The sequence below is a fragment of the Rhincodon typus genome, chromosome 5 (genome assembly GCF_021869965.1).
Source record: "Rhincodon typus isolate 14 chromosome 5, sRhiTyp1.1, whole genome shotgun sequence".
Classification (NCBI taxonomy): Eukaryota; Metazoa; Chordata; class Chondrichthyes; order Orectolobiformes; family Rhincodontidae; genus Rhincodon; species Rhincodon typus.
Genome location: NC_063336.1, coordinates 48,838,737 through 48,855,646, shown reverse-complemented (window position 1 = coordinate 48,855,646; position 16,910 = coordinate 48,838,737). Strand labels below are relative to the sequence as shown.

Genomic DNA, 16,910 nt, shown 5'->3' with positions numbered 1-16,910 from the left:
ACAATCTTGTTATGTGGGGTCCCTTGGATGGGAAGTGATGTACTTGAATTCAAAATGAGTGTTCTGAATCTGAAATACAGAAATGATGAAATGAGATATGAATTGGCAAGATTAGATTGGGTAACATTACTAAAGGGGTTAATGATGGATAGTTCATATTTAAAAGAAAAGTGCACGAATTACATTATTCATTGCTATCTGGCACAAAATAAGAAGAAAGGTGGCTCAACTATTGCTTATAAAAAGACATTAGGGATACTATTAGATCCAAAGAGGGGACACACAAAATTTCCAGAAAAAGTAGCAACCCGAGGATTGGGATTACTTTAGAATTCAGTGAAAGAGCACACAAGGTTTGAACAAGAGAGATAAAAAATAAAGAACAACAATGAAATTGCAGAGAAAATACAACTGATTGTGAACATTTCTATAAACATGTGAGAGAGAAAAAAGTCAGTTAAAGCAAATGTAAGTCCTTTACAGCCAGAAGCTGGGGAAATTGCAGAAGAATTGAACACATGCTCTGGTTCTGTCTTCACAAAAGAGGGGATATCTTCTTAGAAACGTTAAGGAAACAAGGGCCTAGTGAGAGGGTGTGTTGAAGGAAATCCATATTAGAAAAAAAATGGTGCTGGGGAATTAATGGGATTAAAAAGACTGACAAATAACCAGGGCTTGATAATTTATATCCCAGAGTACTACAGGAAGTGGCCTTGGAAATACTGGATGCATTGGTGGTCATCTTCCAAAATTCAATAGACTCTGGTACAGTTCCTATACATTGGAGAGTGTTATGTTTTACTATTTGAAAAGGGAGAGCAGTTAACTTATCATCAGTAATGTGGAAAATGTTAGAATATATCACAAAAGTTGTGATAGCAGAACATTTGGAAGGATTAATTCAACTGGATAAATCCAGCATGGATTTATCAAAGGCAAATCAGTGGGAATAAGTGGGTTTGTGTGTTCACCCTCTCACACTTCACCATTGTATTAGGTATTAGTGATCATATGAGGAAATGTTGGACAGGTTATCATAGAGTCATACAGCAAGGAAACAGGCCCCTTGGTCCAACCAGTCAGTGCCGAACATAATCCCAAACTAAACTAGTCCTACCTGCCTGCTCCTGGCCCATATCCCTCCAACCTTTCCTATTCATATACTTATCCAAATGTCTTTTAAATGGTGTAATTGTACCCACATTCCTCAGGAAATTCATTCCACACGCAAACCAGCCTCGGTTAAAAAAAATTGCCCCTGACATTTTAAAATCTTTCTCCTATCACCTTAAGAATGTGTTTCCTGGTCTTGAAATCCCCCATCCTAAGGAGAAGACACCTACCATTCACCCTATCTATACCAGTCATTGTTTTATAAAATTCTGTAAGGTCATCCCTCAACCTCCTATACTCCAGTGAAAAAAGTTCCAGCCTACCCAGCCTTTCTTTACAACTCAAACCTTCCATACCTGGCAACATCCTGGTAAATCTCTTTTGAACCGTCTCCAGTATAATAATGTTCTTCCTATAACGGATTGATTGAGAACTGGACACAGTATTCAAGGAGAGGCCTCACCAATACCCTGTACAACCTCAACATGACTTCCCAACTCCTATACTCAAAAGGACTGAGCAATGAGGGCAAGCATGCTAAATGTCTTTTTAACTACCCTGTCTACATGTGATGCAAACTTCAAGGACTTATGTACCTGAACCCCTAGGTCCCTCTGTTCTAAACATAACCCAAGACCCTACCATTAACTGTATAAGTACTACCCTTGTTTGTTGTACTAAAAATGCAATACCTTGCATTTATCCAGATTGGACTCGTATTTGCCATTTTTCAGCTCATTGACCCATTTGATCAAGATCCCTTTGTAATCTTTTAGAAAACCTTAACTGTCTACAATGCCACCAATTTTGATGTCTTCCACAAACTCACTAACCATGGCTTCTATATTCTCATCCAAATCCTTTATATAAATAACAAATAAAAGGTGGCCCAGAACCAATCCTTATGGAACACCACTGGTGACAAGCCGCCAGTGCGGAAAGCAATCCTCCACTACCATTCTGTCTCCTGCCCTTAAACCAATTATGTATCCAATTGGCAAACTCATCCTGAATCCCATGTGACCTAACTTTACGAATTAGTTTACCATGCAGAACCTTGTTATAGACTTTACTAAAATCCAAGTAAACAACATCTACTGCTCTGCTCTCATTCTTTTTGGTAACTTCCTCAAAAAAAAAACTCAACTAAGTTTGAGAGACATAATTTTCCTCACACCAAACCATGCTGACTGTCCCTAATCAATTTGTGCCTCTCTAACTGTCCATAAATCCCGTCTTTTAAAATCAGCTCCAACAATTTACCCACAACTAAAGTCACACTCACAGCTCTATACTTCCCCAGTTTCTCCATACAAGTTTTCTTAGGAAAAGGTACAACATTAGCCACCTTCCAGTCATCATGCATCTCACCTGTAGTTATTTGGTAATGATTAGATAATCTGTTTCAGTGATGTTGGTTGAAGAATAAAAGTTGACCAAGACACTGGGAAAAAGACTCCTGCTTACTTTCAAAATACTGTTTTTTTTGTATCAACCTAAGACAAGACATTAGTTTAACCTCCTTCTGAAAGACAGTTACTCCAACAACATAATAGCCTCACAGGACTGCCCTGAATTGTCACAGAGTCATACAGCACCGAAACAGACCCTTTGGTCCAACCAGTCCGTGCTGACCATAATCTCAAGCTAAACCAGTCCCACCTGCTTGATCCTGGTACATGTCCCTCCAAACCTTTCCTATTCATGTACTTATTCAAATGTCTTTGAAACATTGTAATTGGACCCACATCCACCACTTCCTCAGGAAATTCATTCCGCACACAAACTACCCTTTGTGTAAAAAATTTGCCTCTCATGTCGTTTTTAAATCTCTCTTCTCCCATCTTAAAAATGTGCCCCCTAGTCTTGAACTTCCCCATCCTAATAAAAGACAACTACCCCTCATTATTTTATAAACTTCTATCAGGTTGCCTCTCAACCTCCTACGCTCCAGTAAAAAATGTTCCAGCCTATTCAGCCTTTTGTTATAACTCAAAATCTTCGACATTTGGCAACAACCTGGTAAATCTCTTCTGAAACCTCTCCAGTTTAATAATATCCTCCTTGTAACTGGGTGACCAGAAGTGGATACAGTATTCCGGAAGAGGCCTGACCAATGTCCCATACAACCTCAACATGACTTCCCAAATTCTATACTCAAAGGACTGACCAATAAAGGCCAGCATGCTAAATGCTAAATGTCTATATGTGACACAAACTTCATAGTTTTTTGAACCCCTAGATTCCTCTGTTCTACAACACTACCCAAGGCTTTACTACTAATTGTCTAAGTCCTATCCTTGTTTATTGTATCTTGCAGTTTTCCAGATTGAACTCCATTTGCCATTTCTCAGCCTATTGACCCATTTGATCAAGATCCCTTTGTAATCCTTCTTCTCTGTCTACTATGCCACCAAATTGTGCGTGTATCTATTGGATTTAAGAATGAGGGGTGATCTTATTGGAACAAATATGATTCTAAAAGGACTTGAGAGTGTGTACTAAAAGAATGTTTCCCCTCCTGGGAGAGACTAGAACTACGGAATATACAGAAACAGAAAATAGAAGTAGGCCTGTAGGATCTATGAGCCTACTCTGCTGCTCAATATGATCTTGGCTGATCATCCAACTCAGTATCCTGTTCCTGCTTTCTCCCCACACCGTTTGATCCCTTCAGCTCCAACAGCGGAATCTAACTCCTTCTTGAAAACATTCAATGTTTTGATCTCAACCACCTTCTGTGGCAGAGGATTCTACAGGTTTCCTCTTTCTGGATGAAGAAAAATTTATCTCAGTCCTAAATGGTCTATTCCATGTCCTTAGACTGTAACTCAGGGTTTTGGACACACTGGTCATCATGAGCATTTATCCTGTCTAGTCCTGTTAGAATTAGAGATTTCTATAAGATCACTCCTTATTCTTCTGAACTACAGTGAATATGGAAGATTAAACAGTTTAAAAATAAGGGGTCTTGCATTTAAGACGAAGATAAAGATGTCTTCTCAAAAAGGTTGAGCGGTTTTAGAATTGCCTTTCGAACAAAGCTGTGCAGACGGGGTCATTGGATACTTTCAAGGAAAAGGTCAAACTTTTGACTTCTTGTTAGTCAATCTATTGAGGGCAAACAGGAATATGGAACTGAAGCCACAATTAGATTAACCATAATCTTACTGAGTGGCAGAAGAAACCATAGAGGATCAATGGACTTTTCCTGTTCTTGTCTTATATGTTTGAACATACGTGTGTTGATAGAAAATAAATGGGACATATTTACGGCCTAACATTACAGTTGAACTTCCGGCAGTGTTGATGACCACATGAGAAATGAGAATATGTTTTGTTTTTACTAAGTAAAACCTAAATCTATTATCCAGTACACAATGTGCTGTCATACTAACTCTAAATGTCACCTCAGCTGAATGAAGATTAACCTCCAACTTAGTCAGTGACAAAGAAATATGGAGATGAATTCCAGGAGGTGAGGTGATAGTGTCAGCCCTTGATATCAAGGCTGCATTCAACCGAGTGTGGCATGAAGGAGCCCTGGCAAAACTGGAATCAATGGGTATCAGGAGGCAAGCTCTCTGGTGGTTGGAGTCATACCTGAAACATAGGAAGATGGTCGTGATTGTGGGAGGTCAATCATCTCACCTCCAGGACATCTCTGCAGGAGTTCCTCAGGGTAGTGTTCTCGGCCCAACCATCTTCAGCTGCTTCATCAATGACCTTCCCGCCATCATAAGGTCAGAATTGGGATGTTTGCCGATGATTGCACAATGTTCAGCACCATTTGTGATTCCTCAGATACTGAAGCAGTCCATGTTCACATGCAACAAGATCTGGACAATATCCAGGTTTGGGCTGACAAGTGACAAGTAACATTTGCACCACACAAATGCCAAGCTATGACTATCACCAATAAGAGACAATCTAACCACCGCCCCTTGACATTCAATGGTGTTACCATCACTGAATCCCCCACTATCAACATCCTGGGGGTTACCAGTGGTCAGAAACTCAACTGGACTCACCACATAAACACCGTGGCTGCAAGAACAGGTCAGAAGCTAGGAATACTGCGATGAGTAACTCACCTCCTGCGTCCCCAAAGCCTGTCTACTATCCATAAGGCACAAGCCAGGACTGTGACGGAATACTCCCCACTTGCCTGGATGAGTGCAGCCCCAACAACACTCAAGAAGCTTCACACCACCCAGGACAAAGCAGCTCGCTTGATTGGCACTACATCTACAAGCATTCACTCCCTCCACCACCGACGCTCAGTAGCAGCAGTGTGTACTATCTACAAGATGCACTGCAGAAATTTACCAAAGATTCTCAGACAGCACCTTCCAAACCCAGGACCACTTCCATCTAGAAGGACAATGGCAGTAGATATATGGAAACACCATCACCTCCAAGTTCCTCTCCAAGTCACTCACCATCCTGACGTGGAAATAAATCGCCATTCCTTCACTGTCGCTGGGTCAAAATCCTGGAATTCCCTCCCTAATAGCATTGTGGGTCAACCCACAGCAGGAGGACTGCAGCAGTTCAAAAAGGCAGCTCACCACCACCTTCTCAAGGGCAACCAGGGATGGGCAAGAAATGCTGGCCAGCCAGCGACGCCCACATCCCACAAATGAATTTTAAAAAATAGCCCAGATACAAAATGGCAGATTCTTCCTGAAGACATTCATAAGCCAGCTGAATTCATATTTTTTTTGCATGCAAAATATCTGAGGAAGATAATACGGACTTTATTGAGGGCTTACCATGAAAAGTTTTTAGTTGTCTATAAGTATGTTTTTTTTTCCAGTAACTGATGTTGCCAGTGGTTAATACGAAAGAGCACATTTCTACAGTTTGCTTTATAAGCCATAAAAATTTCAAGTTAGCTTATGGCTCACTTATTGAACAACCCACACATTTGCACATAGCTTTTGAACTTAAGTTTAAAAAAAGGACATCAAGAGTAAACGTACTTTGAAAAATCTAAAATTTTAACAAAGAGGTGGACTCATCCTATAATTGGAACACTGGTAGAAAGGTAGGTAGAGAAGGGCATTCTGAAAATGTGATCAGAAATTATAAACTGTGTAAGAATATTATCAATTAAAACTCTCTTTTCTGATAATTGAGTCTAGTGGTTGGATTTTATTTTAATCAATCATTTCGAATATTGTGTGCATTCACATCAAATTCTTTGTCACCTGAAAAATAGCATGAGCGAACAAAGTTACAGTAAAACAGGCTAATGCCTTTTAAAATGCCAAATGAAGAAATCTCATATTTCAAACAGTTCAACTAGGTACCATGTCCTAATTCAGCCACATGGTGGAGGCACATGGTAACAAAGTTTTGTTTTTCTAAGTAACACAATACAGGTTCTCACAAACAAGATATTTAAACTACTACAGAACTCAGATCCATTGAAATCAATTTGACTGTTGAGGAAATGAATGAATTACAAACTCAATACGATTTCCTGAAATATCTCATTTTTTGGATGTAGTTTGAGCATTTAATTTCCAAAACATGGTACCAGCAATTAAAACAGCTTATTTTTCCTTCATAATCAATAACATTGCAAGAAAGAAGGGACTAGTGACCTGGAAGTGAACCTTTTACAGCACAAACTCAGAGTAGCAGTTTCTTCCAGTTACCACAGTTTGCACATTTCTGAATGTTATGCAGAAATATCCATTGGTTTGTCAACTAGGTAAATGAATGAGGTTAGAAGTGAAGAAATTTATGAAGGCTGGTCAAAAACTGCGTAAATTATTGAAAAGATCATGGTAAATAAACTTTGTTCCCAAATGGGGTTAGCACCTTAATTCACTTAATTTTGTTTCAGGATGGTTTTCTAGATTTTCTGGTCCAATGCTAAATATGAATTATGGATGTAATTGAAAAAAGGTACCAAAACCAATAAACAGCGCTACAACACAAGCAATATTGTATTTGCTTCTTTTCAAATGAAGATGAAAAGCTCCCAAACAGACACTCAATACAAGTTGCTAATCACATTTTTAAACTTCACTTTCTGGAAGCCAAAAATGCTTACTGAAAGGTTGGTTTAGAAAAAAAAAAGTTATAAAATTCCAAAAACCTACGGTAACATACAATGTATTCATTATGTTATAATACGCATTGAGTTATTTTGTTTCCATTATCCTTGCTATCTGCCAAATGAAAAGGTACATGAATGTCACACCATAACAGAGTGACTGATCACAAGAAGGTGCACAAAATGAGACAAATGAGGAAGGAAATTCACCCTTGAGGTTCTGTCCAATACAAGATGACTGGGAACCTTCTAAATAGAAGAAATTTGCATAGTTGTACATGTAAGACACCACAGTAGAGATCTAATGTGCTATGACATGCTGACAGCCTTTAAGTAATGCTTACCGAAAACAAAAAAAAACACGTAAATTACTCATATTATGAACATAAGCCAAATGTTCAGAAAACACACAGCTGCTAAGGATTGGTGCGTCACGGTGGCTCAGCAGTTAGCACTGCTGCCTGACAGCGTCAGGGACCTGGGTTCAATTCCACCTCCGGGCGACTGTCTGCGGGAGTTTGCATGTTCTCCCCGTGTCTGTGGGTTTCCTCTCGGTGCTCCGGTTTCCTTCCTTCGTCCAAAGATGTGCAAGTTAGGTGGATTGGACATGCTAAATTGCCCGTAGTGTCCCAGGGTGTGTAAGTTAGGTGGATTAGACATGGGAAATGCAGGGTTACAGGGAAAGGGTAGGGGAATGGGTCTGGGTGGGATGTTGTTCGGAGGGGTGGTGTGGACTTTTTGGGCTGAATGGCCTGTTTCCACACTGTACAGATTCTATGAATCTACGATGATTCTCCGACTGATTACTAAAACAGCTGAGAACAATAATACAGTACATGCCCAAGTACCAGTGCAGTTGTCAAGGTATTCAAAAAAGACAGAAAACAGAAGAAGTTCAGCTCACGATGCCACACAAAATTTACTTCAAGAGCTACTGTGCACAAATGACATTGATTGGCCATATGTTTTCTCCACCTCTCCCCTGACAATATAAAACAGGGTTTCTCTAAATAAAAAGGGTAAAGAAAACATTTTGGCAGAGTGCCTTTTGTTCAGTATTTTACTTCTTTCTGTCAAGAATTGGCATTACATATGCAAGCAGACTCAGGCTGTGAATGTGCTCCATTCGCACGTCGAATTGTATGCAAGTTGGAACTCAATACAGAACAGTATAAACAGCTGTTCATAAGTACAAGGAAATATCCGCATGTCAGACCTTTAAAATTAATATACTCCTGTATGGGATCATGTTCGTAAGTCGGGCACCCATAAAATCAGGGTCAACCCGGTATATTTGTTGCACTTGATTTTCACGCTGAAGCAGAGGGTCAGTCCCCTTCCCTCTGCAAATCCAAACTCATATACATCAACTCCAGGAGAATAGTTTACAAGCTATCAGTAGATAAAATTCTTAACAATGCATTGTGGTGCAGGGGTAATGTCCCTTACCTTGAGCCAGGAGGCACAGGTTCAAGAGCCATCTATTCCAGAGGTGCGTAACAACATTTCCCAAAAGGTCGACTTGAAAATATTTCAGTACTTGCCCAAAACCCTTAAACATCTAATCTGCATCCATGATAACAATTTGAAAAGGTACAGTATCCAGTCATAGGGTTCTCTCATTTGTACTTCATAGAATCCGTAAGTGTGGAAACAGGCCATTTGGCCTAATAAGCTCATACCACCCCTCCCAACAGCATTCCACGCAGACCCATCCCCTTATCATTTCCCTGTAACCCCATATTTCCCATAGCTAATCCACCCAAGTTACACACCCCGGGACAATACGAGCAATTTAGCATGGCCAATTCACCTAACCTGCACATCTTTGGACTGTGGGCGGAAACCGGAGCACCCGGCAGAAGCCCACAATTATAGCTACCACTCATCCACTCCATTGTATTGGTGTGTACATTCCAAACTACCATTGCCTGTCTATCAGTTTCCTTTTGTTATTGAAGATAGTCATTTCTTACATGCAGAAGTCATCTGTTGTGAGCTCTAATGTGGTTGCAGGGGTTTCCAAAGTGCAGATGAGGATGAACAGTGTGATTTTCTTGGGACTGCCCGGTCTTTCCAGCTTGTCTTTTATCCTTTGAAGCCTATTTGTTTTCTGTTGAAAGGAAACAATGCCACTACTTAACACTGTTCCCTCACTAGCGCAATTCTCTCCTGGTCTATGGTGGACATGCATATTTCCGGAGATTAACCTTCAAGAAGCTCGAGTCTTAATCTTGGCCTACCTTATGAACAGTGTCCATGTTTATGTCATGAATAAATGCTTTTAGCAGTCATGTACAGTACATAACCACTCTTTCTGAGCTGATTCTGATTAGGAATGCTCCAATTGCAGAGATTTCCATTCTTTGGAATGCAGCTGAAGGTTTGGGCTCTGTCTCTTTATTTGACATCCATGATGTTCCAAATGCATCTCAGGTCCAACTACTTAATATGTTTGTGAGACATGGACTACAATATAAATAAGAGGGTAGGGATTAACACAGCTCTGTACACAGTAAGTTTTGTAATAAGCTTATTACCTCATATCCTCCAGTCTTTTATTTAAATGAGCAGATTCTGAGTTTTTTCTGAAAGTTTTTCTGGCATCTCGCTGTCCACAAAGTCATTTTTGGAGACTGCACCTCTGCGATAAAGTTATTTATATTTATAGTAGGTGGAGTATGTTCAGAATTTGGTGATTGGCAAAGTATCGGTCTTCAATAAGCTGATGGTTAACCTATAGTCAAAACCCACTTCTGAAAAATAGTCCATGATTCTTTGAAGGCTAGCCAGGATACACAAGGCTCAATCAGCAGAAACTGAGATTTTCAGTCATCTCAAGTTGAAACAATTGCCACTCGTTATAAATTTGGACATATATTCCATCCACATGCTCATGAAATGCCCCTGAAAGCCTGCTACAAAGATTATGCAGAAGAGCACAGAGGAATCACATACATGGTTCTCACTGTTAGTTAAGTCAAAGTGTTGAGTACATTTACCACAGTCAGCAGCTCAACCATCATGCCATTGACAAAGTGCTGTATCAAATTTACAGCTCTGTCAAAACATGCAAATTTGGCCAAAACTTTACATAAAGTTTTTCTATTTACTGTGACGAAGACCTTTGTCAGGTCAGCTAAGGTACAATCGTATACAGAAGTGCCCCACCTATTTGCAGCATTTCTTTTGTTTTGCTGAAGGGTGAATATCACATCTCAATGCCTCTACCTTTTTGGATGCCAAATTTGATTCTTAACAGCGCACACACTGAAATCTGACGAGTATGTTGAGTAGAACGTTTTTTTGAATCTGCCAGCTATTGTAAGCAGCGACATTCTTCTGTGGTTGTCACACAGATTGTCCTCTTCTTTTGTACAAGTAAACAATCACAGTGCCCTTGAACTCCTGTGAAATGGTTTGTTCATCATTCACTATGATGCATTTACGTAAATTTGACAGCTACATGTAGGCTTGACAGGTTTGTGTATTTCTCCTGGGATGCCATTGGAACTTGGAGCTTTCCATGACAGTAGGAATTTCACATTTTTGTCGACTTCCATGACAGTCCAGGATTTTCAATATTTGGATCAGCTTGGATGGTTGCCTGTAGCTACCACTCTTGCAGTCAATGGGCATTTAAACATACCCCTAAAGTGCTTGGCCCAGCACCTTTTGATAACTATCAACCCACAAGTGGATAGAAATATATATGAACTAAAAGTATATTACATCACCAGTATAATGAGATTTTCCAGCAATAGATTACAGGCGTATTATATATGTATATAGTCAAAACAAATCGAAAGTCAAAAATATGATCATAGTGTAATGATTTTGTTTCTTTATCGTTACAACAAAAACAACTGCAGCTCTTTAGTATGGTATCTCAAATCTTGTAGCGGATGCTTGTTGTTCACATTACACACAAACACCCATGCTATAATTTTTTAAAAATGCAGTCAGGTAGATCAATACAAAACCAAAACTCCACGCTACTATTTATTTTTCTCACCTCTTCAGATCACATTTTATTCCAAACTGTCATTACATGATTGTACCACAGCACTGAGAATCTGCAAAATGCAGGACTTCTGGGGTATGCACAGGACTGCAGGAAATATCAGAAAAAGTCCACTCAGCCCTTAGAGCCTGTTCTGCCATTCAACTTGAACACAGTTGATCATACATCTCTTAATGTCATTCTCCTATGTTATCCCCATATCCCTTGAAATCTTTAATGTCAGGAAATCTATCAATCAATCTCTGTTTTGAATGCAGTCAATCACTGAGCCTTCACCACACTCCAGAGTACAGAATTTCAAAGGTTATCACTGTCTGTGTGAAGAAACTTCAGCTCATCTCATTCCAAATTGGCCTCCTAACCTCCGAGTAGCTAGGGTAAACATCCTTGCTGCATCCATCCGGTTGTGCCCTGCAAGTCTTTTGATAATTAATAAGATACCACACCTCACCAAACCCCGCCTCTCACCCATTCAGTATTTCCAATCTCTCCTCACAGGACAGTGCCATCATCCCAGGAATCAGTCTGGTGAACCTTCCTTGCATTTCTTCCATGCCAAATATATCTTTTTCACTAACTGAGATCAAAACTGTATACAATACTCCAGGTGTGGTCTCAGGAAGGCTCTATAAAACAATCATGGTAACACTTACTCCTGCAATCAAATCAACTACCATTAAGGCCAGCATTCTATTTGCCTTCTTAAATGCTTGCAGCATATGCATGTTAGCTTTCAATTACTTAAGGACAAGGACAGCGAGATTCCTTTGGGCATTAATGCTTCTAAGTCTCTCACCATTTAATAAATGCTCTGCATTTCTCTTTCCTACCAAAGTGGATAGTTTCATGTTTTTTCACATTATATCCCATTTACCATGTTTTTGCTCACTTACTTCGCCTTTCTAAATCTGCTTGAAGCGTCTCAAGTCACATTCCCACCTAGTTTCATGCTGATGTGTGTAGCACATGAAATGTATAATTTACTAAATTTCCTTTAACAGTATAAGGATAAATCAAAGAATCATTCAATGGTTACAGCACAGAAGGAGGCCATTTGGTCTGTCATGTCTCGAGCAACTCTACGCAAGAAAATTAACCTTGTATTACTCCATTGCCTGCTCCCTTCAGTGCTGCAAATTTCTGCTCTTCAGATAGTGATCCAAAGCTATTGTGCAAGTTTTTGTTGAATGTGCTAATCATGAAAATCTGGAGCTGTTATTGCTCTTGAAATCACCTCATTAAACAATGTTCTCTTCTCCAATTATTAACAGGAGGAAGCTCCCGCACAATTTGTTTATATTTCCCTCCACCATGACATTGATCAAATGTATTTCGTCATTTATGTCATCCTTGGAAAATAATTTCACTGGAGAGAGAACATCAAATGAAGCTTCAATGTCAAGTTTAAGGTTTTCATTTGGTGCTTTAATAAAAAGGCTTTTCAAGCACATGGAAGTTTGGACACTGAACAATTAAATATATTCTAAAATTGAATATTTGAAGACAAGATTGATCATATTTTTAATCCACAGCACCTGCTTAATTAACTCCAATCATCTGATTGATTTTGTAATCGTCCTCTCAGTCAGTTTATTTGAACAGGTTGCTTTACTGGATCCGAGTTAGGAACAAGAAAGACGACAGTTCAGGGATTCCTGCTTCTTTGACTGCTTTGCAGAGACCTCTGCTGGAAGCCCACAATGGTTAATTATCGGATTGGGTTCTGCAGTCGAATTCTACTGCCACTTTTTGAGTCTTAATTACATCAAAATGGTTCGAAACATTTAGAACTTTAGGATAGTTTTTCTTAATTTATGCTGGTTGTAAATTTTAAGTAAAATCAAAATCATTGTATACTTTCAAAGGTACAAATGAAATTCTCGCAAAGTCCAGTGTCATAAAATATAGTGGCTAAGTGGCAGTATCCCAAATCTGTGCCAGATTCAAGTCCCACTTGTTCCAGGGCTGTGTACAACATCTCTCAACAGGTTACTTTTTTTTTGAAAAAAAAGCCTTGAACTGGACTCTCATTGACTTGAGATAGTATAATATAAAATACAACATAAAAACAGATTTTTCATCCTAAAAGTCAGTTACTTTTTATTTAATTCTATGCTAATTCAAATACCAAAGTAACTGAAATCCACATTCACTTATCACAATACACTAGATAAGTGCACATCATGCTCATTAAAAAAATCACATTCATCTGTACAAAGGATCAGAACAAAAAGAAGAATTTCCGTCGGTTGACTAAAAGGGAGATGCTAATGCAATCTCAACACAGTTACAGCATTATTGCAGCAGCATTTTCAAAAAAAGAAAGCCAAACTTGAAACACTTACATTGTTAAAAAATGGAAAGATGAAGATCCATCAAAATTCTGCATAGCTTTCTTCAGCATGCAATGGGAAGTCATTTTTCCCCCACAAAAAGTTAACTATCTACACTAAACATTACTTGGTAACCTACAAGTCCACCAAAAACATCAACCTTCAGAATCCTGGAAAATCCACAGGAACAAATGTTATACCCTGGTAGCTCCTTACTGAAAGTGCATATATTAGCAGTAAGTCACACGGAATATAAATTTTTAGTTTAGACACCAAGTTGCCGGGGAAGAAATGAAATCAGTTTGCCATCACGAGGAAAGTATTCAAATAACTTCTGATCATGTTTATACAGAGTTTATAAACAAAAGCTTTCAAGTAAAACAAGGAATAAAAATAAATAAGCACGTCCCACTTAATTCAAATTTTGTAGGCATTCTTTTACTAATTGTCTTACGTTGGGGGCGGGGTACTAGGAGACACAAACGTTTAAAATTCTTGTTCAAATAAAAATAAAACTCAAAAAAAGACAATAAAACTCCCCACAACTCTTACACACTCCAATGCACCAGAGAGAGACAGAGTATGAGATTACCAGAGAACATTAGACAGCACGAGATGTACCCTTCACTAAACGTGTTTACAATCCATCTAAAACTTTAACCCATTTCCTCATTCTCTTAAACAAAACGGACGAGCCTGGGGGCGGGGTGCTGCGGACAGGGCTTGCTCCCCTTCCCTATGCTGGGGCCTACTCTCTGACTCTCTCCCCTGGTTTGGTGTCTCCCCCAAAAGCAACAGCAACACACCACCACCACCCCCCCCCCCAACCCCGGTTCTTGCCTCACCTCCTCCACATCAATCTCATTGTAGTCGATCTCCTCGAAGTGCAGCGGGGGAGTGTCGATGATCTCCGCCGACATCCCTGCAGCCGGCAGTGGGGGGCGGTCAACCCCAGGCCCCTGGCGCAGGCCGCCGGGCCGCCCGCCGCACTCGGCCTCTCGAGTTCGCCGCCGGTGTCAGAAGCGGAGTTCGCCGAGGCCGGGCCGCGATTCCTGCAGCGCTCCGCTCCCACCGGCTTCATCCGGCATTTCCGGGGTTAATCCCAGCTCGCAAACATCCGGGGAAGAGCGGCTGGCCGCCGGAACTGACGCTCGACACGGACGCAGGGATAACTAGTGGCAGAGAGAGACAGGGGCGATCCGGAGAAACCGCCGTCCCCAGGGAGGACGGTGGGTGGTAACGGTGAAAGGGCTCCTTACTGCGCCTGCGTGATCTCCCCGCCATTCCAACTTCCGCGCCTGCGCGGCACTGCTTGCAATTGCTGCGCGTGGATTTTAAATTTGAAAGTTTTTTTTAAAAACCGGCGAAGCAGGAACTTGATTTAAAGCGACCTTTTCCTCACCGGGTGTAAGCATCGTTTTACGAAGAATCCGATGAACCCGGACTGGATCTGAGGAAGGGTCACCGGACCCGAAACGTTAACCTTGTTTTTTTTTCCTTTCACAGATGCTGCCAGACCTGCTGAGCTTTTGCACCAACTTCTGTTTTTATTGCTGCCGGATCTACCGAGTTTCTCCGGCAATTTCTGTTTTTTTTTTACGATCTCCAGCGGCCTTAGATGTTTGTTTTGTCGCATTATTGTTTTGAACTTATTGCACCAGCTCGTTTGTTTCGCAGAGGAACTTTTCACTTCAAACCGAATAAACGGCCTTGAGTTGGCGTGGCTGTGGTGAAGGTGAACATTTTATTCCAGCAAAACGTTGAGTTTCGGTGGTGGAGTGACTGAATGTTTGTGGGTATGGTGCCAATCTCTAGTGAGCTGCTTTGGCGTGGCTACTACTTGAGTATTGTTGGAGCTGCACCCATTCACAGACAAGTGGGGAGTATCCTGTCACACTCCTGACTTGTAAATGATGGACAGGGCTCTGGGGGGGTCTGCAGGTGAATTACTTGCTGCAGGTTTCCTCCCATCTGACCTGCTGTCAAGGCCCACAGTATTTAATATGAATATTTCAGTTCAGTTCCTGGTTAATGGAAACAGCAGGATATTGATTGGGGTGGGCGATGGTGGTCTGGTATGATAATGCCATCGAATGTCAAAGGGAAGTTCTTAGTCTGTTGTTTGAAATGGTTGTTGCCTGGCACTTGTGTGGTATGAATGTTACTTACCATTTATCAGCGCAAGCCAACGAGGCTTGGGAATTAGATTCTCAACAATCACCTGCAGAAAAGTACAGTAAACCGAAACGTCAGCTTTCCTGCTCCCCTGCTGTTTGGCCTGCTGTGTTCATTCAGCTCTACCCCTTGTTATCTCAGTAAAATAGCAAGTCACTTTTCACAACTACTGGACTTCTCAGAGTCCTTACTAGTCAATGCAGTAGTTTCCAACTGTAGAAACTCTGTGAAGTAGGAAACAAGGTGGATGATCACTGCACAGTTGACTCAAACAAATGTGATAGTAACCAAATAATCTTTCAGTGATGTTGAGGATAAATCAAATATTATCTAAAATACTTTTGATAGTACAGACTGGAGTATCTTAATTTCTATGCTTAAGCTCTGGAGTGGGACTTGAGTCCAGAACCTTACAGCCTAAGAGGCAAGAGACTTACCAATTGAGCCAAGGCCGATTGGCATCTTGATCATGTATAGTACAATGTTCTGGGGATGTCATGGGTTCCAACCATTTTGCTTGAGTATTGGAAAAATGTCTGAGAAGGTAACAGAGAAGTCTCATTTAAAACGACTCTTTACCTTCTGCATTTTCTTTCTGGCTAGCCAATGATGAAATGGATTTAGACATGCCTTCCCAGGGTAGCAATGAAGCTGGGTTGATGCCAGGTTAACAGGCTCAAATGCAGACTTCCATTTACTGTATTATCGGTCCTGTGTTAATGATCAATGTTAGGTACTTAAGCCTTCATGTCGTACTCCCCAACCACTACATGTCCCCACTATAACCCCTCAGATTCCTTATTCTTTTAATACCATCTATACCCCAGAATCCCTCCATGTTCCTTAAAGTTTCCCTTGCTTTGTCACACCTCCCATATGCCTCAAGTATCCTCCAGAGGCATTCACCCAGTATCCACCATGGAAACAGCTCAGGACCTTAAAAAAAAACTCAACAATCTAATCTCACTTGAAAATCTTCTCTTCCTCTGTGGAGTTACTCCACCTTTTATAATAAAAGAATATGGAATTAGTATACTATCATTGGTAAGGATGCTTCCCATAACGGGGGAAAAAAGAAAAACTTCCCTTTCCATAAAATTAGATCCCTTCAAGCAGTCAATTGATTGTAGGAATAAACATCACTTCCACTATCACATCAAAGATAGATAAGCCTTCAATATTTTCTCACAAGATA

General features: G+C 40.4%; 1 protein-coding gene and 1 long non-coding RNA gene across 4 annotated transcripts in view; one reads left to right on the top strand and one right to left on the bottom strand.

Annotated features, from left to right (window-relative positions):
• The window catches only part of map3k7 (mitogen-activated protein kinase kinase kinase 7), a 97,210-nt gene extending 82,721 nt beyond the window's left edge, over positions 1 to 14,489 (bottom strand). For both annotated transcript variants that reach the window (XM_048597458.1, XM_048597459.1), the window contains exon 1: positions 14,386 to 14,489. In XM_048597458.1, the coding sequence (XP_048453415.1) occupies positions 14,386 to 14,460 (75 nt within the window). In that variant the 5' untranslated portion in view covers positions 14,461 to 14,489. The remainder of the gene's footprint in view (positions 1 to 14,385) is intronic.
• A 280-nt stretch (positions 14,490 to 14,769) lies between these two features.
• Positions 14,770 to 16,910, top strand: part of LOC125483203 — an 11,927-nt gene continuing 9,786 nt past the window's right edge. For both annotated transcript variants that reach the window (XR_007262165.1, XR_007262164.1), the window contains exons 1-2: positions 14,770 to 14,947; positions 15,047 to 15,275. This is a non-coding gene — a long non-coding RNA (uncharacterized LOC125483203). The remainder of the gene's footprint in view (positions 14,948 to 15,046; positions 15,276 to 16,910) is intronic.